This window comes from Rhineura floridana, chromosome 1, assembly GCF_030035675.1.
Source record: "Rhineura floridana isolate rRhiFlo1 chromosome 1, rRhiFlo1.hap2, whole genome shotgun sequence".
Classification (NCBI taxonomy): domain Eukaryota; kingdom Metazoa; phylum Chordata; class Lepidosauria; order Squamata; family Rhineuridae; genus Rhineura; species Rhineura floridana.
In genome coordinates this window covers 13,611,347-13,637,063 of record NC_084480.1, presented here as the reverse complement: position 1 = coordinate 13,637,063, position 25,717 = coordinate 13,611,347, and the positions used below count along the sequence as shown (strand labels likewise).

General features: G+C 47.9%; 1 protein-coding gene across 4 annotated transcripts in view; it reads left to right on the top strand.

The window, feature by feature from the left end:
• The window catches only part of SKOR2 (SKI family transcriptional corepressor 2), a 68,060-nt gene that overhangs the window by 21,272 nt on the left and 21,071 nt on the right, over positions 1 to 25,717 (top strand). For 2 of the 4 annotated variants that reach the window (XM_061614030.1, XM_061614020.1), the window contains exons 2-4: positions 8,213 to 10,586; positions 14,981 to 15,041; positions 15,792 to 15,866. In XM_061614030.1, the coding sequence (XP_061470014.1) occupies positions 8,244 to 10,586; positions 14,981 to 15,041; positions 15,792 to 15,866 (2,479 nt within the window). In that variant the 5' untranslated portion in view covers positions 8,213 to 8,243. Of the gene's footprint in view, positions 1 to 8,212; positions 10,587 to 11,601; positions 11,706 to 14,980; positions 15,042 to 15,791; positions 15,867 to 25,029; positions 25,144 to 25,717 lie in introns of those variants that run through there. The other 2 variants (XM_061614040.1, XM_061614050.1) reach the window with 2 other exon arrangements.

The window sequence follows — 25,717 nt, the reverse complement described above, 5'->3', positions numbered from 1 at the left end:
GCTGAGGAAGCGAACCTGTGGCTCTCTGGATGTTGTTGGATACTAACTCCCATCAGCCCCAGCCAGTGTGGACAATGGTAAAAAGTAATGGGAGGTGTAGCCCAACAAGGCCTGTAGGACCACAGGTTTCCCTTCCCTGTCCTAGAAGTTGCTTGCATGCCAGTGTACAATACTGGACCTATATGAATCAATGCCTTGGTTCACTATATGGCAGCTTCCTATATTTCTAAACTAGACCATAATTTAAAAACATTAGATGGTGGCACTCAAATATTGCATTTATTAAAACGGAGCAATAAAAAAAAAGAATATTACACATTAAACGTTTATCAAATGAAAGAGTTGTTCAATGCATGCCTAAAACATCTGATCTTTCCCCCCCAGGCTTTTGATAGACTAGGAGGAGGATGTTTTGTTACTTGTGTGCTGCCAAAACATGCTGTGGCTATTATGAGAGTTGTTGTTTTTAAATGGTATTATGTATTTATGTTTTAAATGTGTTTTAAGTAGCTTGGAGACCTTCCAATAACAAGCAGTAACAAGTCTAAACAATAAAAATAGTAGTAGTAGTAGTAGTAATCATCATCATCATCATCACAGCAGCAAAAAAGAGAAGCCTGGCTAATCTTCAAGGGGAAATCATCCTAGATATCGGCTTTACGTTTTGTTCCTAAAACTTATTGCCACGCTGCTTCAAGGAGCTGATTCCAATGTCTTGGGTCTAACATGAAAATAGTCCTGTTCCACCCGCTATTGCAGCTAGTAGGGTTTTGCAGTTTTCATTCCCACTGTACTTTTTCAGTATACAAAGCACTTTGCAGTTTTTGGGTTCTTTAACAGAAAATAACTTTGTCCCTCCTTCCTCTCCCTCCTTTTTTGCAAGACAAACTGAATAGTGAAAGAATTGTGTAAACATCAAGGCCACATTCACACCATGCATTTGGAAACGGCTACCCTATGAATAGGGTTTTCATGGTAAGCGGTATTCAGAGGGGGTTTACTATTGCCTCCCTCTGAGGCTAGTCCTCCACAGCTGGCCACAGCTGCACAAGCCAGCCCCTTCCTTGTCTGCAATTGCCAGCTGGGGGTTAACTGGGCTCCTTGGGACTATGCAGCTTGCCCACGGCTGCACAGGTGGCAGGGCATGTAACCCCTGAGCCAGAGCTTGGAAAAGTTACTTTTTTGAACTACAGCTCCCATCAGCCTAATCCAGTGGCCATGTTGCCTAGGGCTGATGGGAGTTGTAGTTCAGAAAAGTAACTTTTCCAAGCTCTGCCCTGAGCCACTCACTGGGGGGGGGTGATCTTTAGCTGGCCCTTTACACCCAGGAGACACAAGCAGGGATTTGAACTCACAGTCTCTGGACTCCTGCCAGGCTCTCCTCCCCACTGTGAATGCGTTTATTCCACTATTATTCCACTTTAAGCAGTCATGGCTTCCCCCAAAGAATCCTGGGAAGTGTACTTTGTGAAGGGTGAAGAGAGTTGCTAGGAGACCCTCCTTTCACCTCACAGAACTACAATGCTCAGAATTCTCTGGGAAAAACAACTGTCTGTTAAACCAATCAGGGAACTGTAGCTCTGTGAGGAGAATAGGAGTCTCCTAACAACTCTTAGAACCCTTCACAAACTATATTGCCCAGGATTCTTTGGAGGAAGCCATGACTGTTTAAAGTGGAATCATAGTGGAAAAAATGTATGGTGTGAATGTGGCTCAAAATGCCATCCACTCTGTCATTGCATGTTTATGTCTGATGACTATGCTACTACAGCTAGCATTTTGTTTATCTGTGATATTTTTATGCCATCCTTCAACACATATTTCTGAGGTGGTATGGACAGCCAAAAATCAAATCAACCAAATCAATGGATAAAATATATATGAAACCCAGACAATATGACATAAAAATGGAACTAATAAATAAATGATCAGAGAAGAAAACATTTTTAAACTCAACTTTTGAAGCATAACACAATCTCAAGCCATCTCTGGCAGGGTGATGGGAAGGGAATCATGTGAGTGCCCCACAAGAGGGCATTTCAGAGTTCTGTAACAGAAGGCTTGTGATTTGCAGGCCTCCATGCATTGTTTTCAAAAGGGTCTCATTGGTAGAGTTGAAACATTATATCAGGGATAGCCAATATAGTTCCCTCCTAAAGTTTTGAACTAAAATGCCCATCAGCCCCAGCCAGCAGGGATTATGGGAGTTGTATTTCACAATATTTGGAGAGCACCATATACTGGCTATCTCTGAGTTGCATGTGTGATTGGTATTACTGCTTCTGCTACTTAACTTTCATGTAATGTTGAGAGCCAGTGCGGTATAGTGGTTAAGGTGTTGTACTACAACCTGGGAGACCAGGGTTCGAATCCCCACATAGCCATGAAGCTCACTGGGTGACCTTGGGCTAGTCACTGCCTCTCGGACTCATGAAAACCCTATTCATAGGGTTGCCATAAGTCGAAATCGTCTTGAGAACAGTACATCTACATCTATTGTTGGGCTGGCTCCTACATGGGGCAGAGCAGATAACATTTGAGCTGAGAACTACAATACTGCCGGTTGTGTAGTGGCAAATTCAGAAGTGCAGGGTTCCTTTGTCATAGTCACAGCCACAACCCCTCACAGCCACACCCCCATCTAAGAACCTTCTAAAATTATGGAATAATCTGGTCAGGTTTAAATACTGCTTTCTGCTTCTCTATCACTGTTGCAATTTGACTGTCCTTTCTCACTGTCAGAGATATTGCTTGAATTACTGGATTTAGTGTCTACACATTTATCTCCTGCTGATGTCAAACTGATGGTGCAGATGGGATGCTACTGTCAGGATTCACTGTCTCTTCTGCAATTAGAGAATTCTCACTCTCCACAACTAATTAACTAAGCTGGAGGTGCAGTGGCCGGGCTTGATCATTGCCCTCGTGATTCAGGGGAGAGGAAAGGCGTCTGCTGTCCCTTGGCTGGTCAAAGGAGGATGAGAAAGGAGAGGATGGAAGTGAGGTCAGTTCCCCAAGAGTATCAGTTTACAATGGAAGGAAGACAGGTAGAGGAACACAGATGAGGACAGGCAGTCTAGCCAGCTAGAGGACCTTCTCTCTATCTCAAGTATGCAAAAAGAACCAGATAGGAGTTGCTGTTGCCACATTTCCAACCACATGTACATATAGTGGGAACACGGGAGAGGGCCTTCTTGGTGGCTGCCCCAAGGCTCTGGAACTCCTTTCTTAGGGAGGTTAGACTGGCTCCCTCCTTGTTGTCCTTCTACCGGCAAGTGAAAACATTTCTAATTCCGCCAGGCTTTTGGGAACTGACGTGAATGGCTTTTAATAGTGTGCTGTTCTGCTTATCTTTCACTTTGGTTTTTAATATATATGTTTTAAATAGTGTTAATTCTATAGATAGTTTACTTACATTTTAACAACATCTGTGTTTTTATCTGTGTTTGATTTCATTTTTGTAAGCCACCTTGAGTCCCAGTTTTGAGGGAAAGGTGGGATATAAATGAAATAAACACCAAACAAATATTCTGGGGACCAAATGCCAGTGGTGGGCAGGACCAGAGGCAAACACAGGTGGAGCAATGAATGCAAATGTTACTTTTGTACAGGAGGTCAGTTTCTACACACACTCACATACCCTCTTTCTATCCTCCACCCAGGCAAGTGTTGGAAGTGGGGCAAGAGCAACTCCCATTTGGGTTCTTTTGTGTGTATTCCAGAAGGAAGGTTTGTGCTCCAGCTGGTCTGCAAAGCCATGTTACAGCAGCATTGTTACACACCTTCTGAAAGCAGAAGAAGAGCCTGCGGGTGGCCCATCTAGTCCAGCATCCTGTTCTCCCAGTGGCCAACCAGATGCCTGTGGGCAGTCTGCTGAGGGTACAGAGCACATGATATAATTCAGCTCATTAGTATTTACAACATCCCTGTAAGGCAGGTTTGCATTATCATATCTATATTGCAAACTGAGATTGAGACTTCATGCTTGTGTAAGGCTACATAGTGAGTTTGTAATGGATGTGAGATTTGAACCGGGGACTTGCCAGTTCATAGCTTACTAGCTGCACCACTACCTTACCCTAACTCTTATCCCCTTGCTGCCGCTACCCCTGATACCTTTTATACTTTTCACTTGTAAGGAGAAGAAAATTGGTTTCAGACTTATGTCCTACTCATAGAGCTGAGCTGGGCAGAAAGTGGATTAATATCTACCTGTAGATTTCTGGGTGATTTGCAGTAGATCAGTAAGGGTTTCTGACTCCAAATTGTTTAACTAGAGCAACAGTAAAAAAGCCCTTTATAAATTTGATTGCTGAAATGAAGAAAGCTTGGGGGAATTTGATGAAAAGATTGCATGAGCACAGTTCAGCTACTGAGAAAACCTTCCTAGGCTGAGCAGGTTCACAATAGGCATCTTGTCCCTTAATTCTGTGTGCATGCCCCCCCACGGGGGGCACTATTTTGTACCTGGCTCCAGTAGGCAAATCTCAGGGTGTTGTATGAAAACAATCCCAAGAATAGATCCTGCAGTCCTGAAGTCTGTCCACCCCTGTCATAGAGCTTTCATTCTTCAACGGGGCATTTCTCAATGTATGACTTATGCATGGAATGTTCATGCTCAGTGCTCAATTGCATGTGCAATGCAACTGTCATGCTCTTAGTGCTAAGTGGTGCCTAACCACTCATGACGTGACCAGACAATGAAGCAAGGAGGCATTTGCAATCCAGAACACCATCCAGAGAATAAAATGCCCTCTGATAATATAAAAGTGAAGTTGGCCATCTCTAGTAAATGGTATAACATCCATTCAGTCTTGGCCCTTATCTCCTCCCCCACAAACTGTTGATTTCCCCCCCCCATTTTTACCTAGAAATCAGCTTAGAAGTGTCAAGGTCCCTGCCCCATAGGGTGACAGTGTGCAACTAGAAAGCAAATCCCAGTGGTGGCTGTGCCCATTGGGACTGGCAGGGCAGAAGTCTGTTATGCGCTAGCAAAGGATTTAGTTAAGCTCAGTGGAGCTAAGCCGCTGTGCACTATGCAATTTCCCTTAAAGGAGCAGGCTTTCACCCTGCATTCAAATCACTGAGACTTTCGACTTTGTAAAATAAGAAAAGCTATTTTGTTAACAGAAATACGTAGCTGATAGGAAAGGCATAATTAGTTACAACAAATTTTCTAAGCTGGAGACGCAATGGCCAAGCTTGGACATTGCCCTCGTGGTTCTGAAGAGAGGAACAAAGACAAAGATGTCTCCTGTCTCTCAGCTGGATGGAGAAGAAGTAAACAGGAAGGAGAATGAGAGGTGAGGTCAGGTCCCTGAGAGTATCAGTTTACAATGGAAGTAAGACAGGTGGAGGAACACAGGTAAAGAGAGGCAATCTAACAATCTGGAGGACCCTCTCTCTATCTCCCCTCAGGCATGCAAAGAGAACCAAGCAGGAGTTGCTCTTGCCACACTTCCAACAAAGCCCACCATAAGTGGAACCCACACCAATGACAGGAAGAGAAAGGAGACATCTCTGTCTTTGCTCTCTCTCCTGAGCCATGAGGGCAATACCCATGTCTGGGCATTGCGCCTCCAACTTAGTTAGTTAGAACAAGGTATGCCTTTCCTATCTACTCTGTATTTCTATAAATAAAGTAGCTTTTCTTATTTTACTACATCTTAAGTCTCCGTGATCCTAATGCAGGGTAAAAGCCTGCCACTTAAGTAAACACACACACTGGCACACACACATCTCTGCATATATATACAAATTTCCATAACAAGATTAAGGAAAAGGAAGCTGAAAGCCAGGGCCACCTCCTGGACTGGTTGTAAGCAAGACGACAGGCAGGTGCGGGCTGGCTGAGTGCAGACTGAAGTTGGTGGTGCAGTGTCCATTCACCCTAAAGGACAACCCTCCACTGCCAAGTCCATGGATGAGAGAGCTAGATGAGAGACTCAACATGTAACCTGGGCACAATGGAGTTCACTTGGATTTAATGCTAGTTCAGGATACACCTGAAAGACTGTCGAGCTGAAAGCTTTAGTCCATTAATTCTAGAACAGGGCCTGCATGTGGTATTTTTAATATATATTAGCAACCTTATTTAATGATGTTGGGCAACAGCTTGGTTAGTGGGGTGAGCGAGGTGAAGCCTCGAGCTGATCAAAGCAGTGTGAGACTGTAGAAAGCATCTGTCAGTTTGTCCGATAGGTAACATTGCTGATTCTGATAACTGACATTAAACACAAGGGGGGCGTCACAAGGCATGGGATATATGAGCTCATCCCTCCAGATGTAATACGCTAAGCCTGGAGTCATTTGCTGGCCTAGTTTTCGCTGCAGTGGCAAATCTGTGTCTTGCTGTATGTCTTTAGACCACAGGTGACTGAATGCACCTCTGTACACAACAATTCCCTGAGTGTGAAAAAGTTAGCTGGAATCCTCCTGGGAATTCTGTTTGTGGGGGGTGGGGGAAGGGTAGGGAGGTACGGTGGAGCATTCAGTCTGCAAGTCTGAACGCTCCACCAATTGCTGAAAACTGCAGAGGGGAGAGAGCTGTTGCACTCAATTTCTGCTTGTGGGCTTCCCATGGGCATCTGATTGGCCACTGTGAGAACAGGATGCTGGACTAGATGGGCCACCGGCCTGACTCTTGTGAGTCTCAGCTTGCCACTTGAAGTGGCATAGTCCTGATACAGGTTTCCCACCTGAAGTAAACCACTGTTACCTCTACCAGTACAAACCGCCATGCATTGGTGGCCATTATCATTAACTCCCTCCCTGCTCCCCGCCTGCATGCCATTACATATTATTTATTTATTACAACAATTCTACTATTATGTGTAAGGTTAGATCTGAGTACAGGGTTCAGAATGTGTGTGTGTCCCCTTTTAAAATCTAGTTTCCAGTCCTTATGATTGTAAGGATAAGCAGAAAAGGTGGCTGGATAATGTTCCCTTGCAGAGGAGGAGGGGCAGCTTCAGTGCCCTGCATAATCCTTTGCTTAAACCCAGGATTAACAGAAGCAGGGGAGGTGGGGATCTTTACAGATTAGAGATCATGGGGATGCACCTTTGGGAGTATGCAGTGCATGCACTCAAGGTGGTTAGGAAAGCCAGTGACACTGCACATCTGTTAGTCTTGAAGGTCCCACAAGGATCTGCATTGTTTTGATGTGACAACGCTCGTCTGAAACATGTCCTGCAGAAGGCTACAAACTTTAGGTACACTTGCCTGTGAGTAAGGCCCACTGAATACAGCAACCAGCCTCACTCTTCCTGAATAACCAGGCTGCGTAGGGTTGTCTGCACATCGATTTCATCAGCAGATTGATAGAAGAGCAGTGCAATCCTGTGCATGTCTGCTCAGAAGCCCCACTGTTCAATTGGGTTCATTCCAAGGTAAATGTGTGTATAAATAACACTTACTTGAGAGTAAATCTCACTGAGCTCCATATGTCTTACTTTTGAGTAGACCTATAGGATTGCTGCTGCACGGCTGCATATATATTTGTTGTTATGTGCCTTCAGGTTGATTTCAACTTATGGCGACCCTATGAATCAGCGACCTCCAACAGCAACTGTTATAAACCACCCTTCTCACTGGGTGACCTTGGGCCAGTCACTGCCTCTCAGCCTCAGAGGAAGGCAATGGTAAACCACCTCTGAATACCACTTACCATGAAAACCCTATTCATAGGGTTGCCATAAGTCAGGATTGACTTGACGGCAGGCCAGTTCCATATCTCGTAAATTCAGGTCTGTGGCTTCCACATATCTATCTATATATGGGAGTAAATCCCATTGAACCACTTGGATCTTTCTTCTGAGTAAATGGGCATAGCTGTACAGCTTTGACTAAGGAATGGTGCAACAGGGCAATTTATATGCAGTGTGGCTGCAAGCAAGTGGCTCTCCTGTTTATTTTCTGAAGGTCTTCTGAGGCTGGTGTATTACTGTGATAATAAGTAGCACACAGGCATGAAAACAAAACCTTAAAGGCGGCCTCTTCCTGCTAACAATGAAGGGCAGCTTGGGCTCCTCAAATGTTAGAGTATCTTACCCTTCCTTCAGCAACTTTTTCAAAGGGCCCCTATACGGAGATTTTGCTCATTTACCCATTCATTAAAACGGAAAGCAATTAAGGAATCGATTTAGAGGCATCAACTCGGCCGGCTGATGGCTCTAGTCCTCATTGCCTGCTCTCTTTCTCTCCCCTGCAGCTTGCCGAGGAGCCTGCCGGGGCCCAGGACCATGGCCAGCAGCCCTTTGCCAGGCCCCACGGACCTCCTCCTGGCCGCCCCGTCCAACGCCTTCCCGGCGGAATCCCTGAGCCAAGGGCAGCCCCCTCCGCAGCGCGGCTCTTCCCATTCCGGCGGCGCCATGAAGCCCAACCAGGTGGGCCAAGTGATCCTCTATGGCATCCCCATCGTGTCGCTGGTGATCGACGGGCAGGAGCGGCTGTGCCTGGCGCAGATCTCCAACACGCTGCTCAAGAATTTCAGCTACAACGAGATCCACAACCGCCGGGTGGCGCTGGGCATCACCTGCGTGCAGTGCACCCCGGTGCAGCTGGAGATCCTGCGGCGGGCCGGGGCCATGCCCATCTCTTCGCGGCGCTGCGGCATGATCACCAAAAGGGAAGCCGAGCGCCTCTGCAAGTCCTTCCTGGGCGAGAACCGGCCGCCCAAGCTACCCGACAACTTCGCCTTCGACGTCTCGCACGAGTGCGCCTGGGGCTGCCGGGGGAGCTTCATCCCGGCCCGCTACAACAGCTCGCGGGCCAAGTGCATCAAGTGCAGCTACTGCAGCATGTACTTTTCGCCCAACAAGTTCATCTTCCACTCCCACCGCACGCCCGAGGCCAAGTACACGCAGCCCGACGCCGCCAACTTCAACTCCTGGCGGCGCCATCTCAAGCTCACCGACAAGACCCCGCAGGACGAGCTGGTCTTCGCCTGGGAGGACGTCAAGGCCATGTTCAACGGCGGGAGCCGCAAGCGGGCCCTCCCGCACTCGACGCCGGCGCATCAGCCCGGCGGGGGCGCCGCCGCCCCGCACTGCCACCCGCTGGGCTCCGTCAAGGCGGCGGTGGTGGGCGTCGGAGGAGGCCTGCTCAGCCCCCACCTCCTGGGAGCGCCGCCCCCGCCGCCCCCGGACCTCCACCAGAAGCGAGGCCGCTTCGACGACGACGAGGAGCTGCAGGAAGCGGTGGCGGCTGCCGCAGCTGCGGCCGCCGCGGTAGTACACGGCGGAGCCGGCAAAGCCCAGCGGAACTACCCGGTCATCCCGGTGCCCAGCAAAGGCTCCTCCTTCGGGGGTGTCCTGCAGAAATTTCCCGGCTGCGGGGGCCTCTTTCCTCACCCGTACGGCTTCCCTGCCGCCGCCTTCAGCCTCTGCCACAAGAAGGAGGACTCGGAGGGGCTGGGCGTCGGGGGCCAAGGGGGCCCCGCGGGACACAAGGCGGCGGCTGGGGCCTCGCCAGCGGCTGGAGCCGGCCTCTCGGGGCTCTTCTGGCCGGGGACCAGGAAGGACGCTGCCGCCGCCGCCGCCGCCGCCGCTTTCTACCCGCCTTTCTGCATGTTTTGGCCCCCGCGTGCCCCGGGGGGGCTCCCGGGGCTGCCCACTTACTTGCAGCCCCCTCCACAGCCGCCCACCTGCACCGCCCTGGGCGGGGAGAACCCCAGCTTGCTGCGCCAAGCCTTTCTGGACCTCGCCGAGCCCAGCAGCGAAGGAGGAGCCGCCGGGCTGGGCACTCCTCCGGCTGCAGCCGCCCCTCAGGCCAGCGGCGGCGCCAGCCGGGACCCGCGGGCTTTCGACGGCGGAGATGCCGCCTGTTCTCCCGGGGCCGAGGGAGGCGGCGGCGGGGCCCGCAGCTCTGCGGCTCACCAGCCCCACCTGCTGGAAGGGCAGCCCCGGGGCAAAGGGGGCGCCTCTTACCACCACTCCAGCGCCTTCCGTCCGGTGGGGGGCAAAGAGGACTCGGAAAGCCTGGCGAAGCTCCACCATCACCATCCGCCCCGCTCCTCCGCCTCCCCGCCGCCTCTCTTGCTGCTGCCCCCGGAGCGGGAGCAAGGGGCCTGCGACCGTCCCCTGCACCCCCCGGGCCACCGCCTCCTCTCCCCGGGGGGCACCAGCTGCAGCTACCCCAGCGAGGACAGCAGCGATGAAGAGGAGGAGGAAGAGGAGGAGGAGGAGGAGGAAGAAGAAGAAGAAGAGCCCGAGGTGGACGTGGAGAGCCACAAACTGCCCGAGGAGGAAGGAGAGGAACCGGAGGAGGAGGCGGAAGAGCAGGATGTGGTGGATCCCGTCGGGGGAGCCAGCCGCTACCCCTCGAGACGGGGCTTGACGGACAAGGGCGCCGCTGCCGCTGTTGCCGCTCCCCCGACGGGGCCTTTCCCTGCGGCTTCCTGCAGGCCGGCTCAAGAGGAGGAGAAATCGGGGGGGCTCAACTCCGAGCAGCTGCTGCAGCCGCCGCCTCTTCCTCCTTCTCTGCCCACCTGCCCCTCAAAGGGGGGGAGCAGCGACGAGAGCAGCCCAGCGCACCATCCATCAGCCGAGGAACAGCCGCCGCCGCCGCCGCCGCCCTACAAAGATGTAAATACCCCCCTCTAGGCTTCTCCAAGCCAATTATTTTTATTGAAATGCACCTCTAGGCTCAGTCGCTTCCAGATGCGGGAAGAGAAAGATGGATCGCGGAGGTCTCTTCTGAGGGGGGGCACCCCCTCCTCCCTCTCTTTTTATGTAAAGAAATGAAATCAGCCGGGCGCAGAGAAAGCGCAACCGTTTTCCCTTCCGCAAAGGCCAGTTTCCCGTGTCAGGTTCAGGCGGTTCTCCCGCTGGAAAGGCAAACCTCGCCTCTTTCCCCCCCCCATGTCTTCCTCCCTACACACCACTTTTCTAAGGGTGGGGGCGAGAGGCAGGGCGCAAGGGCCACAATCCGGACAAAGTCCAGCCCCATTGATTGAGCTTTAAAACTGGCCTTTAAACACCTGCTTAGTCGCTACGCGCTCACAGGGACGCTCGCAACTGGGTTTCTCAGTCGACGACGCCTAGTCGGGAGTGTCGCCCTCTTAAGGGAGAAATCCCAACCGCTCCCCCGACTTGAATGCCGCTCCTCCAGAATAGGCTGGTCGGTGTGCTTTCCCTTTTCTGAGGGTTGCAGAGAAGCCAGTGGGGAGCAGTCTTCCATACAGATTTCAGAGGCCGCAGGGGCTTAAAGACGGATCTATGCACCCATTACCTCGGACTTAAAATGGTTTGGTTGCTCCTCCTTTGCATTCACTCTTTGCTCTCACCAGGAGTGTAGTCGTCCAGGGTCTGGGTGGGTGGGTTATCCCCTCCTTTTTTGGGAGCAGGGTCGCTATTTTTCTAGCATCCTACAAGCCAATCAGCATGAAAGGGAAGTGTTAGCCACTGAGAAGAGTCTTCTAACATGCTTTCTTGTCTTTTCCTGATAATTTCAAACCATCAGAGTAAAAGGAGGTGAGTCAGCCACTGAGAAGATTGTTTAATGTAATGAATACTCCTCCCTTTTATGCTTATTGGCTACTAGGGACATCTGTTGTTGTGGGAAAAGAGATTAATAAGGATGGCATTCTCAACCCCACAGCAAAAGAAGAGGGGAGAAGCATAGCTGTGACTAACACCAAGGGACCCTGCACGTCTGAATATGCCACTGTGCTACTGGTCACCGACAGCAGATGGGAGGACAAATCGGTTTCTGGACTGTACCGATCAGGCTGCAGGTGTAAGGGATCACATGACGGAGTGCTGCAGCATATAACACAAACAAATGGATGAATCAACTCTTCACGTAGAAAGCTAGCATGTCAAGGAGGAAACTAGGACAGAATCTTTCTCCTTGAAATGTTACTTTTCTATATGCAGATGAGAATGATCCACCTGAGAACAAGCAGAGGCTAGACACTGCTTTACTGCCTCGTCCATTGTCCCTAAGAATTATGACCACTAGTTCCGTTGGAATCCTGGAAGATCCTAACCAATGGGTTTTAGGGTACTTAAGTTATACTCAGAGTAGACCCGTTGAAATTAACGGACCGAAGTTAGTCTGGCCCATTGATTTCAATGGGTTTACTCTGAGTAGGACTAAGGCCATAAGGAGAGCCCTACAGTTGGATCAGGTCAATAGCCCATCTAGTCCAACGCCCTGTTCTCACAGCCGCCAAGCAGATGCCGGAAAGGGCGGCCCTTAAGCAGGACCTGAGCGCAAGGGCCCTCGCCCTTCCTGCCGTTCCCAGCAACTGGTCTTCGGAAGCCTCCCGCCTCTGATCCAGGAGGCAGAGCCAAGCCGGCGTGGCTAGTAGCCAGGGATACAACTCCGTGTCCAGCACTGATGTTGCTTGCGGGGCAGAGACAGCATTTGGAACGCTATACGGAGACGCTTCTGATCGCCACGTCTTCAAAAATAGATACATATATATGTATATTTCTAGAGCTGGAAAATGCGCAGAGAAGCGCAACCAAAATAATCACGGGGCTGGAGCAACTCCGTTAGGAAGAAAGATCACAACGTCTGGGACTTTTTAGTTTAGGAAAAGGGAGCAAAGAAAATGGAGCCTGATCGAGGTTTGGGAAAGGACATTTGGCGTGGAACAGTTGCTTGGAGCGACGCTGTTCTTCCGGTTTCATTACGCCGGCAGGGAAGGGCCGCGGCTCAGGGGCGGGGTATCTGCTTTAAGTCCAGAAGGCGCCAGGTTCAGTTCTTGGCATCTGCGCTTTAGGCTGAGAGCGATCCCGGGAGAGTTGCTCTCAGTCTGCACCGTAGCCGATAGTGAGTTAGACGGACCAGAGGCCTGGCTCTGTAAAAGGCAGGGGACCTTGAGATCAAACCGACTGGCAGGATTTTCAGGGCAGATAAAATGGAATAGTAATGCGTCGCTGGAACTCGCTGCCACAAGATGCCGCGATGGCCGTGGACTTAGGTGGTAATTAGACCAGTTGGGGAGAGGGATGTCTCTAAATAGGTATATGCAACCTCGTGGTTTAGAAGTAACGTGCCTGTTAAGTATCCTTTGCTGAGAATCAACCAGGGGCAGGGATTCCTGCCTTCATGTCCAGCTCGTGAGCTTCAGGAAGGGATCTGGTTGGTCGCTTTGGAAAACACAACCCTCAGTTTTATGGGCCTGAAGAGATGCAAATGGGACCCGACAGTTACTCTCACACAGAGCATCTTAAGCACTTTGACTTTATTTTAAAAAATGCCCTGCTAGTAGCCCGGGGAGACAAGTGTCCCCTTAACGTCTTTCCAGTGGAAATCAAGGAGGCCTGCAGCAGATCCAATGCACATTTACGCAGAAAGAAGTTCTGCTGTGTTCAGTGGGGCCCACTCGCAGGAAAAGTGTAAGACCGCGGGGCCCTAAGCAATGCTCCCTGGGACTTCAGGCTGTGATCCTGCACGCTCTTAACTGGGGGGGGGAGAGTCCCATTGAACTCAGCGCAGGTTATCTCTGCATTGACATATATAGGATTGCGCTGTGAATGTGTTTCTGGTGGAGGTGCTATGGGTCTCGAGAGGTGCAAGCGGGTTTTACTGGACAGCAGCCCCACCAGTGCTGCCCAGTGCATGGCATGCTGTTTCTGAAACAAAGGGGAGTTTTCAAAGCAATTTTTGACATGTCATGGAAGTGCCTGTTGCTCAAAATCCAACTTGGTGCACACGCAAGTGTCCAGGCGCTGAAAGTTGTGGCGATGCCTAATCCCAAGACTATAAAGGCTCTCTCTGTCTTTGTTACTCTTACCAAAAAGAGGGTTAGTCTTAAGCAGGTCTTAAGCCCTTTGACTTTTTTTTTTAAATGACCTGCTAGTAGGGACTGGCCCCCTTTCGTTTGTTCTCGGATTTAAGGGGGGGCGGGTTCTACCTACCAGCCTGTAGCCCCTAACCCTAGACACATTTTCTCGAGAGCAAGATTTCAATGGCACTTCTTCCGAGTAAGCTCCTTCAAGAGCCCAGACCTGGGAACACCGGGACTTCGGCAGCTGCCTTGTGCCGAGTTCAGACCATTAAAGCCCAGGACGGATTGGACCTGGGACCCTCTGCATGCCACACAGATGCTCTCCCACCGAGCTGTGGCTCTTCCCCAAGGAAATCTGCCGTACTGGAGCAGCCCCTCTTGGGCCCGCGAAGGCCAGCCTTCAGTTGCCGAGCAGTGGCAAGACAGATGCTCTCCCCAAAGCCTACAAATGAGGCAGCTTCTCCGCGTTTTGCCTCTCTTCACCCACCCAGGGAGGCATCTGGGAGCCAGAGGTATACTGCCACTGCGTAAGGAGGCTCCCACTGAGCTGGCGAACAGCCTCCGTCTCTACCGTCGGCCACCAATACTACTAGAAACCCATCTTCAACTGGTGGCCATGGCCTTCAGCGGAGGGAGACTGAAGTCCGCGTTTGGCACGCGCGGGACTTTAACTCGCAGAGCAAGCATGGTGTAATGATCCAGCCGAACGCAAGCCCACGCTCAGCCCCCACCAATTTCAGCTGCCGTTCATGGGCAACTTCCCCCATTGACATCTATGGGGCTTCATGGCTCTTGAATAGGCTTGGATGGTGCCCAGGGCTAGGAGCTGCCTAACCCGAGCTCAGGCATGCTGCTTACTCGGAAGTATGGCCCTCGGAGTCCAAAGAGACCTCCTCCTAAGGAACGTAGGCTGGGCAGGGTGCAGCTCTGCAGTCAATGGGCCCTTTTGCAAATGCGGTTTTATCAGCCGCAACAACCATGCTTAAATGCACCCCCCCCTTCATACAGGAGCCCTGTTTGGGGATGTTATTAATCTGACCCCCTTAAATAACACCCGGAGGAAACATCTTAGCGTCACCTGTCTTAATGGTTCTCTCTCCCCCCTCCCATTCCCCACCCCACGCTTTCTATTTTCTTGCTGGCTGCAACTGTTTCACTTTCCTGTTAATTGCTCATCGATTGAATTGCCTTTGCTTTGGTTCTTAATTTGTGTTTGTTTGTTTCTCATTCCGGTAGATCCAGAAAAGTAAGGAAGGGAGCCCTGGTGTTCTCTCCACGAAGGAAGACGGCTTCTCAGGCAAGACTCCGCAGAGTCATTTGGTCAACCTGTCTTCTCCAGGGTGGATCCCCGAGTGCGGATGAAACTTAGGAGCAGCCCGTAGATCCCATTGTGTCCTTGAGAATGTTTATTATTCATTTATTCATTACATTTTTACCCCACCTTTTCTCCAAGGAGCTCAAGGCGGCATACAAACATGGCTCTCCCCCTACTCATTTTATTCTCACAACAACCCTGTGAGGTAGGTTAGGCTGAAAGACAATAACTGACCCAAGGTCACCCAGTAAGCTTCATGGCTGGGCCGGAATTTGAACCCTAGTCTCCCAGGTCCCAGTCCGACACTCTAACCACTACACCACACTGGGGTTGAGCCACAAAGCCTTTATGATACACTGTATGTGTGTGTGTGGATGAGTGAGAGACTGTGACACACCCAGAAAGAGAGAAAGACTGGTATTTGGCATAGTTAATTAGCCAAGTTAACACCACAATTTGTGACTAACAGTTTAGCAATGCAATATAACGCATCTCCCTTTTTATCTGTTCAAATCCTTTCCTACTGCTCATGAATCATGAAAAAGTAGAATTGGAAGGGCCCTATAAGGCCATCCAGTCCAACCCCCTGCTCAGTGCAAGAACCCAACTGCGTTGGTTGTATCTACTCCCACCCACCCCCTTACAGATTTATGAGGGGGAGGTATTTCATGGAGTTTGGGGATCCTGCAAATAAATAACAACAATACTAATTGCTTGCTTGTTTGTTTTTAGATAAGAACAAGGAACACAATTTTTTCATCACAGACTCAGAACATCCAGGAGGGGACTTCTGGAGAAATATAGCAGGTAGGCACGGAAAGGAGGGGAGAGAGGGAACCGGTAGATATATCTGCAGCCTGATCCTGTGGATTTTGACTCAGAAGTAAGCCCCACTGGGTGCAGTGGGACCTGCTCACAAGTCTGTGTGCCTTCAGACTCCTAATCAAATGACTGAATATTTTGTAGAAGGATAGAAAATAATAATAATAATGGTAATAATAAAAATACGAGCAATCCCACATTGATATAATAACTAAGGAAAAATGCAAAGGGGAGGGGCAGAGAGGTGTTAACAGCAATAAGATTATTAATTGCTGGGCAGATTTCAGCAAGAAATTTCGGGAATATATCAGGTTGCACAATGGAGCAGTCTGGTTGGGGTGGGGAAACATAAAATGACAATAATTGAAATGTTCTCTTTGAAACCTTCCATTAAAAAGGATCACAGCTTATTGCTTTTAATATCTGTCAGAGAGACATTAAAGGTGTTTTATGAGATCCATGGCAACATTTATATTATCTCCGTGATAATGATCTCTACACAAAATGTATAATACATTGACAAAAATTACATTATACAAATTAAATGGAGCCACCTTTTACTGATTGCTAAATGTCTCCAAGGGGTTTGCCCCCCCAAAAAACTGGGGAGGGAAAGACGTGATTAGAAGTTTTGATACTAAGTTGTCTATTGCCAGGGAGGGTTATAAGGAAAAAGGTTTTTGTTTCTTGGGAGAGAGAGAGGGGGGAAAAAAAGGGAATCTAATTTTCCATTTATGTAATGCAAACTGTCTTGGCTTTGACTATTCACGGTTAATTGACTGTCAAACGAGGTTGTTATCCTGGGGCTATGTCTGCAAATTTGCCTGTCAAATGAGAGAGAGAGAGAGCGAGAGAGCGAGAGAGTGAGAGAGAGATGAAAGTGGTAGAGAAAATGGGATCCTCAAGAAATCTTATATAACAACAGCAAGCACAGGTCTGAAAATATTTTTAAAACAGAAACAAAACCCAAAGTGATCCAGCATGGTTATACAGTTGCCCCCCTCCGCTGCAACCCCCTTACCTTCCCATGAAAGATTTTACATGGATGTAAAGCCCAATTTGGAAGGGGTGGCGTGACGAGGGAGGGGAAACAATATCCTTTTAAATAAAGTGAATACGAGATGGTAAAAAGGGAAAATGATATTAGAGTGGGACAGAGGATAATCTAGCTTGATTATTTCCAGGGTGTTATGAAATGGTCCATCAGGGAGCCAAATATCAGCAGGACTTCATTTTTGAGTAAATGATTAAGGAGGCTCTATAGGGTTTCTTGGCTTCCTGGGCTGAAGCACATTCAGATAACTGAAACTACATATAGTACACATAGGCATGTGTGTGTGCATGCATGAGTGAGCAAGAGCGAGGCAGACAGAGAATTCCTGTATATTTACTGTATATATTTACACACATGAATATATGTCTTCCATGTGTTTGTTTGTTTTCCGGCTCCAACCTACTACAAAGAACAGCTGCTAGCCATTTCCAGAGAAGCAACTGGGTTAGATAGTTGCAGTGAAAAACTATAAAGAATTTCGTACTGCCTTAAACCCTATCAAAGCCTAAGCTTTCATGAACTAGAGTTCATTCTCTAAGCAGTTAGACATGGCAGCTAAGTGAATCCTCCATATTCAAAAGCAGTATGCTTCACAATGCCAGATGATGGGGATATACAGTGAGAGGGGAGACTGATGACTTTGTCCTGTTTGTGAGCATCCCAGAAGCATCATTAGCCACTGGACTAAATGGACCATTGATCTGATCAAGAGGGCTCTTATGTTTATATTTTAGGTTGGGGTAACCAACATAATGCCTTCCAGATGTGGTTGGACTCCAAATCCCATCATCCCTAGCCAGAATAACCAATGGTCAGGACTGATGGCAGTTGGGAGCCCAAAAACATCTGACAGGCAACATATTGGTTACTACTTAAGCAGTGGCGGCAGGTGGCTCCATGTCAGTGGGGCAGTGGAATCTGCTCCGGGTTTTAGACCAGACTATCAAGGAGCTGTTCAAGGTGTTTCAGCTACGACAGGTGCTTGAAAGTTTGGCCTAAAACCCACTGACATGAAGCCACCAGCCACCACTGTGCTAAAAACTCTTGATTTCAGTGAGATTGTTAACTTTATTTGTCACATCTTTGGCCCACCTCACATCTGTCTAGAATATTGCTGCCAGAATCATTCACCTCCCCGGTCACTCTTGTTGGAGTATTGGTCAAATTAGCAGTGTTTAGCTGAGCGTAGCTTGCTTAGCGTTTCTGCGCAGTGTGTGTGTGTGTGGTTTACCTGAGAGAAAGCAAGTTTTTGCCTTGCTTTACAACACTGAGACTTTAGATTTTGTAAAATAAGAAAAGGCTAGAAATACACCCTTGATGGGAAAGACTCTAGTTCTAGCTAATTAACTAAGTTGGAGGCACAATGACATTGCCCTCAGGCTTCAGGGGAGACAAAAGAAAGAGGACTCTTCTCCCTCAGCTGGTCTGAGAAGAAGGAAGGAAGGAGAGGATGGACTTGAGATCAGCTCCCTGAGAGTATCGGTTGACAATGGAAGGAAGACAGGTAGAGGAACACAGACGAGGACAGGCAGTCTAGCCAGCTAAAGGACCTTCTCTCTATCTCAAGTATGCAAACAGAACCAAACGTGAGTTGCTCTTGCCACACTTTCTGTCGGAATTGCTCTCTATTGAGATGCGTAGCAAAGTTGCGTAGCGCTGCGGAACGGAGAGTGTTGAGCGAGCTGTGTGTGTGTGTTTGAATCTTTGCTAAGATTCTACCTTCCCTGCAAATTAGTCAGACGGAGACTTTAAGCTTCAAAATAAGAAACAACTACTTTATTCTGGAAGTACATGCTTGATAGGAAAGAGTTCTATATCTAGCTTAACTGGTTATGCTGGAGCAGTGAGCACTGGTCCCAGTACTCGCCCTCATCCTGGTTGAGAGGAGAGACAAAGAGAAGATGTCTGCTCCCCTCTCGAGAGAAAGAGAACACTGAGAAAGGCGGGAAGGAACTGGGATTCAACATTCCTTTGCTTATCAGTCTAGCAGGAAGGGAAGAGACGGCAGGATCAAAGGGATAGGTATAGCCTTAACCAGCAAGAGGTCTAGCTCTCTAGCTACCCTTATTAACCCCCATACAGCCTCAACCCACCAAGTTGGAGTTGAACCTCATACATTCCAACACACCTTCTCAACGAGAACTTGGTTCATTCTACAAGGTGCATCTTGCTTCATAGTTTCTGGTGTCGGACTTTGCCCAATGGTTTGGTCAAAGCATCAGCTGTCATCTGTTAGACAGTAGGTCATCTCTAGAAGTCCTTTCTCCCTTATGTCCTTTAGGTAGTGGAACTTCACATCAGTGTGCTTCATGCGAGAGCTTTGCCCTTCTGATTCTGCGAGTCTTATGCAGGCTTGATTGTCCTCAAGTATTCTGATAGGCTCTGGTTCAGAGATGCCCAAGTCTCCTAGAAGCTTGCGTAGCCACAGCATTTCTTTGCATGCCTCATCAGCTGATATGTACTCAGCCTCAGTAGATGAATGTGCTACAGTCTCTTGCTTTCAACTTGTCCAGCAGATAAGTGACTGTCCATAGTAGAACAAGTTTCCACTGGTTAACTTACGATCTTTGGTGTCTCCAGCCCAGTCAGCATCAGCATATCCTAGAAGTTTAGTATCTCGAGTAGCTGATAGCTTTAGTTTCAAGTTTGCAGTGCCTTTCAGATATCTTGCCACTCTCTTGACTGCTTCCCAGTCTTTCTTGTTTGGCAAGCTGGTTTTTCTGCAAAGGTATCCCACTGCTATCGCCACATCTGGTCTGGTTATTGTGCTGATGTACAGGAGTTTCCCTATAGCTTGTCTGTACCTTTTGTTGTCTTCCCAGGGTTGATTGTTCTGGTCTGGTTTCAAGTATCCTACTTCCATTGGTGTAGGTGCTGGATGTGCATCCTTCAGTCCTAGGCTCTCAAGTAGGTCTTGAATCTTTTGTTTTTCATTTAGAAGAAAGGATCCATCGCCCTCTCTTTCAATATATATTCCAAAGTAGTACATGATGTCGCCTGGACAGTTCACTTCAACTTCCTTGCTTAGATTATTTACTAACTCTTGCTTGTCTTGTGGATTCTCATAAACCAGTAGAATATCATCTGCATAAATCAAAATATAAGTCCATTTGTTGTTCTTGAATCTGCTATATAGGCATTTGTTTGCTTCGCCTCTTTTATAGCCTTGTTTCAACAGCATTTGGTTCAGTTTGTCAATCCATGCTCTAGCAGCTTGTTTTATTTCTAGTTACTGTACTTGCATCTTCTTGTTGGCAGTGACACTCAGGAGTGTCCTGATTGTTGTATACTTGACTACAGTTTCAGTATCTTTCCAGGTCTCTGGCTCTGGAAGTTCACCAGCTCTTGCAAGGTAGGACAGTCTCAGTGGAGGTAAACCTCTGTCGGTGCAGGACTCTCTGCTGCCCCTTCTGGCTGTGCAGGTTCCCCTTCTTGCTCTGATTCCTCACTGTCCTCCAGTGCTGGCATGTTGCTGTAATCTGTAGTACTGTATGGTATTTCTACTTCATCTTCTTCACTGTTGTGGTCTTGGAATGGTGCCTCTTCTGGTCGGAATGCACCATGACCTTCATCAAAGTAGACAGCTCTTTGGATTTCAATCCTTTCTGTTTTGGGATTTAGGATTCTGTATCCCTTTTGCTTTGAAGAATATCCAACGAAGATTCCTTCCTTTGTAGTGTTGTCCAATTTGGTTCTCTTCTGGTGTGGAAGGTGACCATACACTTTTGATCCAAACACCTTTATATGAGCCAAACTGGGTATGCGCCCATACCATAATTCGAATGGAGTCTTGCTGCCATTCACCTTTGTTGGCAAACAATTTTGTAGATAGGTGGCAGTATACACTACCTCTCCCCAATGCTTCTGTGGGAGATTGGCATCTTCCAGCATGGATCTCACCATCTCAGTTAGGGTTCTGAATTTTCTCTCCGAGACTCTGTTCTGCTCTGGGTTGTGGGGTACAGTGGTTTGATGCTCAATCCCATTTTCAAGCAGAAACTGCTGGGTAGCATGTGACATGTACTCTCCCCCATTATCAGAATGTAGAATCTGTGGTTTTCTCTGAAATTTAGTGGTCACCATTGCCACATATTCTTTGAGTTTCTGAAGCATTTGCCCCTTCTCCTTCAACATATATATCACAGTGAATCTTGAATAATCATCAATAAAGCTGACAATACATTTGTTTCCACCAGTTGAAGTGATTGGCATTTCACAAATGTCGCTGTGAATCAACTCTAGGGGGCGTGTAGTCTTCCTTTCTCTTTGCTCAGAAAAACTTGGTCTTATTCCTTTAGCTTTAACACAGCAAGTACATCTCCCCTTTTCTTGGCAGGGTTCAACTTTTATGCCTCTTACTAAATCATTCTTTTGAAGGGTTTTTATCTTTGCAATGTCTCTATGCCCTAATCTCTGATGCCATAAATGTAAACAAGACTTGTTACAGCATTCTTTTACGACATTAGCTTGTGGACTTTCCTGAAACACTTCATACATGCCTTTTCGCTTGGTAGCTGTGCATAAAATTTCACCATCTCTAGAAATTATGCAAGAATCTTGTTCAAATAGCACTTTGCATCCATTGTTTGTAGCTTCACTAACGATTCCTGGGGTCCAGAGCGCATTCCTGAGATAAATTTCCTCAGTGCCGCTTGGAGTCTGGCAAAACAGCTTAGCATCTCCTGCCCCTTTTATGGGCACCTCCCTCGAATCCGCCACTGTGATGGATCCTCCACGTGGGGTTAATTCCTCAAACAAACGTTTTTCTTTTATTAAATGAGCACTTGCTCCACTGTCAATATAGAATTTATTTTTATTGTAACATTTTTCAACATGGGTTACTTGAAAGCCCTTTGCATTTTTCTTTTCTGTCCCTTTAAATTCTTGTCTTTGTCCTTCAGACCTCTCTCTCTTATCACACTGGTCTTTAAGGTGTTTTTCTGAATTGCATAGATAGCTTGGCTTTCACACCTTTGGATTCCCTTTGTTCCTGAAATCTGCATCTGATTGCCTCTCAGCCAGCAGCTCTTTCTTTACTTAGGAAAGAGGAGAAACTGTCCTTTTCCGTTGCTTATTTTTGAGAGAACTGCTCTCTCACTTCTGAAATAATCTCGTTTAGAGTTTTGTTTTGTTGTTGCATTATAAGTATGAAAGTCTCCATATATTTTGGAAGAGAATCCAGAAATAATGCAACCTGTACATTTTGGTCCAGCTGCGTTCCTGCCTCTTCTATCCCTTGGATTAACACCATAAATTTAGTAAGATGTTCCTCAAAAGAACCATCCCTCATTTGCAGATTAATAAGACTTCTTAACATTGCAATCAGATGTCCCTGGCTTTTCGGATTATGATGGGGCTCAAGAGTTTTCCACATCTCTCTGGCATTTTTAGAATTCATAATCAGAGGAATCTGCACATTACTCACAGATTTAGTGATGAGGTCTTGTACCATTTCTTCCTTCTCAGTCCAAATTCTTTGTTCCTCCCGAGAAGCACCTTCTCCTGGTTCCGATCCTGTAATAACTTCTAACAGCTTCTGTTGTTTCAGATGTTTCTTCATGCGAAACTCCCAGAGTTTCCACTCTCTGGGCTTGAGTTTCTCCAGACCTAGCCGCTCCATCACACTGGCCATCCTGAAGTAAAAGTCTCAACTCTTCACTGACTAAAAACTCTGAAGGTCTCTATTTTAGCTTCCTTGATTCAAACACAATAGCTCCTTTAGTTCTATATCTAGCTTAACTGGCTATGCTGGAGCAGCGAGCACTGGTCCCAGTACTCGCCCTCATCCTGGTTGAGAGGAGAGACAAAGAGAAGATGTCTGCTCCCCTCTCGAGAGAAAGAGAACACAGAGAAAGGCGGGAAGGAACTGAGATCAAACATCCGGTTGCTTATCAGTCTAGCAGGAAGGGAAGAGATGGCAGGATCAAAGGGATAGGTATAGCCTCAACCAGCAAGAGGTCTAGCTCTCTAGCTACCCTTATTAACTCCCACCAAGTTGGAGTTGAACCTCATACATTCCAACACTTCCAACAACTCTTAGTGCCTGATGACACTCCTTGAATCCTTGTGTTGTTTTCTTGCTTGCTCCCAGTGCCACTCATCTCCCTCAACCTTCTAAACCAGTCTCAACTGAGGCTGGTGGGGAGTTGTAGTCCAAAGCATTTGGAGGGCACCAGGTTCATGAAGGCTGCTGTAAACACTCCCGGCCTTGCCTCCTCCTTACCTCTCCACTCTCGTAGCCCAAAACATCCTTGCCGGTGATTCTTGCTCCTCAGCATCATGGCCCTCAACCATCCATAGGTCTCCTGTGCCCATAACTGACTCCGCCTTTGCTATCCCTTTTGCCTGGCACTGCCTCTGAAAGCACTTGCATGATTTTGACCTCTCATTTCCTTCTAGTGGTGGCTGGTGACCGTTGGGACCGGTGGGCAGAAGGCCTGGAGGCCAACAGCAGGTGGAGCTGGAGCCAATGACAGGCAAAGCCAACGAAGTCTGGTTTTGCCTCCTCCCCCTCCCTGCTGAGTTCTGCAAGGGCAACACTGAAACTGAATTAGGGCAAAGTTGACAGCCAATGCTACCCTGTAGACTGGTTGCAAGTCTACAGGCAGGCAGGTGGGGGTTTGATTGAGGGCAACTGAGATTAGTAGATTGAGGGCAACTGAGATTAGTGGGCAGTGCCGCATATGCCCACTGGACCAGCCTCCACTGTTTCCTTCAGATCCTCAAAACCCACCTTTTGCATTAAAACTTTGGCATAACGCTTTAATCTACATACCCTAATGAGTAATGGAAATAAATGCATGCCCCCTATATATATATATAGGCAGGGACCTTTCCTCTCATACTCTCCAAAACAGCATGCACATTGGTGATGCTGCGTAAATAACAATACCTGTTTGAACTCTCCTTTGCTGCAGCATAAACTGCTTTCTGAGGCTCCCCTCAGATGCAGTTGTCGTTTGCCATGTGATGTGGTTGTGGTGATGCTGTTCAGGATGTTGAATATCTGTTAGCAGAGATCAGCTGCAGTATAGCAGCTTGTACAGCAGAACTGAAGCAGCGTGTGCAAGTGTGATTTACCTGAAAGCAGCAGGCTGGCTCCCGGCTTCAAACCACTGAGATTTCAGATTTGATAGAAAATAAGAAAAGCTACTTTATTTATAGAAATATGTAGATAGCAAAGGCAGTCCAGTTCTAACTAACTTGGAGGTGCAATTGCCAGGCTTTGTGATTGCCCCCTTGCTACAAGAGAGTGAGACACAGGCAAGATGTCTCCTCTCCCTTGGCTGGTCAGAGAAAAAGAGGAAGGAGAGTCTGGGAGTGGTCAGCTTCCCTAAGAGTATCAGTTTACAGTGGAAGACAGGTAGATGAGCATAGGAAAAGTGACAGTCTAGCCAGCTGGAGGACCCTCTCTCTGTCTCCCCTCAGGCACGCACTCATTACTCAAACAAAATGCATATTACCTAACCTTCAATATAAGTAACTTTCTGCATATTAAAGTAAAGGCAATGTGAAATAATTTTAGAACAAAAATTGCCATCCTTTGAGAGAAGGAAAGGCAATATTTAATATTTTTCTCTTTCATTCCCTATAATAGTAACACACCAGAACCAAAAATAGCTTCTAAAATATAAACTAGTCTGCTCATAGCTCACAGCCCCAATAACTGAAATAGGCCTCCAACAGTTATTCAGCTCAAACTTTATTTGATTTATCCAGCAATTAAATTGAATAAAAACTATGGTGTTAATATTGGTATATTTGGAAGGGGTGGGCATTGGCTGTGTGTGTACCTCGAATAATGAGGCAAATTGGGGCGATTTGCACTGTGATTTCACGTTCTCGGGTCAGATCATGCTGTTAAGGGACTGACCTCGGACTTTGAGGCTTCTGAGTCACTCTGTGGCCTTGGCTTGTTCTGAAAAGTTAAGCATACAACTCCTCTCCCCCTGTAGTTTTTGAGAAATGAAACCAAGCTGATTGGGGAAATGCTCAGAACATGAGAGAAGGGAGAGGGGTGGGATCTTTCGTTTTGAAGGACAGGTCTAACTTTTAATCACAGTGAATTGTTTTCTCATTGTACTCCATTCACAGTGATATGAGGAGAGGAATAAAGAGAGTTGTTCTTCCTGTGTCAGCTGTTAGTGGAGCTGGGTTTCGAAGGCAGCGGCAGAAGCAGAGTGGACTGAGAGCATGTTTACTTGTAAAGAGCAGATTTTACTCTGCTATAAAATCACGGAGGCTTCAAACTTGGTTCGAAAGAAGAGAGCTTATTTATTGATCTAACTATCAACTATGTATTTCTAACTAGACTGACTTTCCTAACTAACTTAAGGTGTAATACATCTCACCTTTCCACTGGGCTGGGGTGAATTGGATGCTGCAAGCCTGGGCTCTGCTGGCAGCAGCCCTCTGCCATGGCTGAGCCGCGGTACCACTGGGGGGTCCAGCAGGGACAGCCAGCCCAGTGGATGGAGGGCTGGTGGAAGCCAGCAGAAGCTCCCAAAATGGGGCATTCTGGGGGCATGGCTGGGGAGGAGCCATAGGGGGGACTTATGTGAGATCCTCCTCACATTCAGAGCCCTTCCCTATGTCCTAATTCCCTCGCAAACTCTGCCAGCCAAAAGTCCGGCACAGTAAAAGAATTTTAATTGTCTCTCATTGTGGCCTCTGGGGAGGGCTTATTCCCTGGGAGCCCTGTTTGTCAGAGCTGGCACTCCCCCATGGAGTTGATGTTCAGCCGGGCCGTTGGCACCTGAGCAGGAGAAGATCCCGCGGAGCA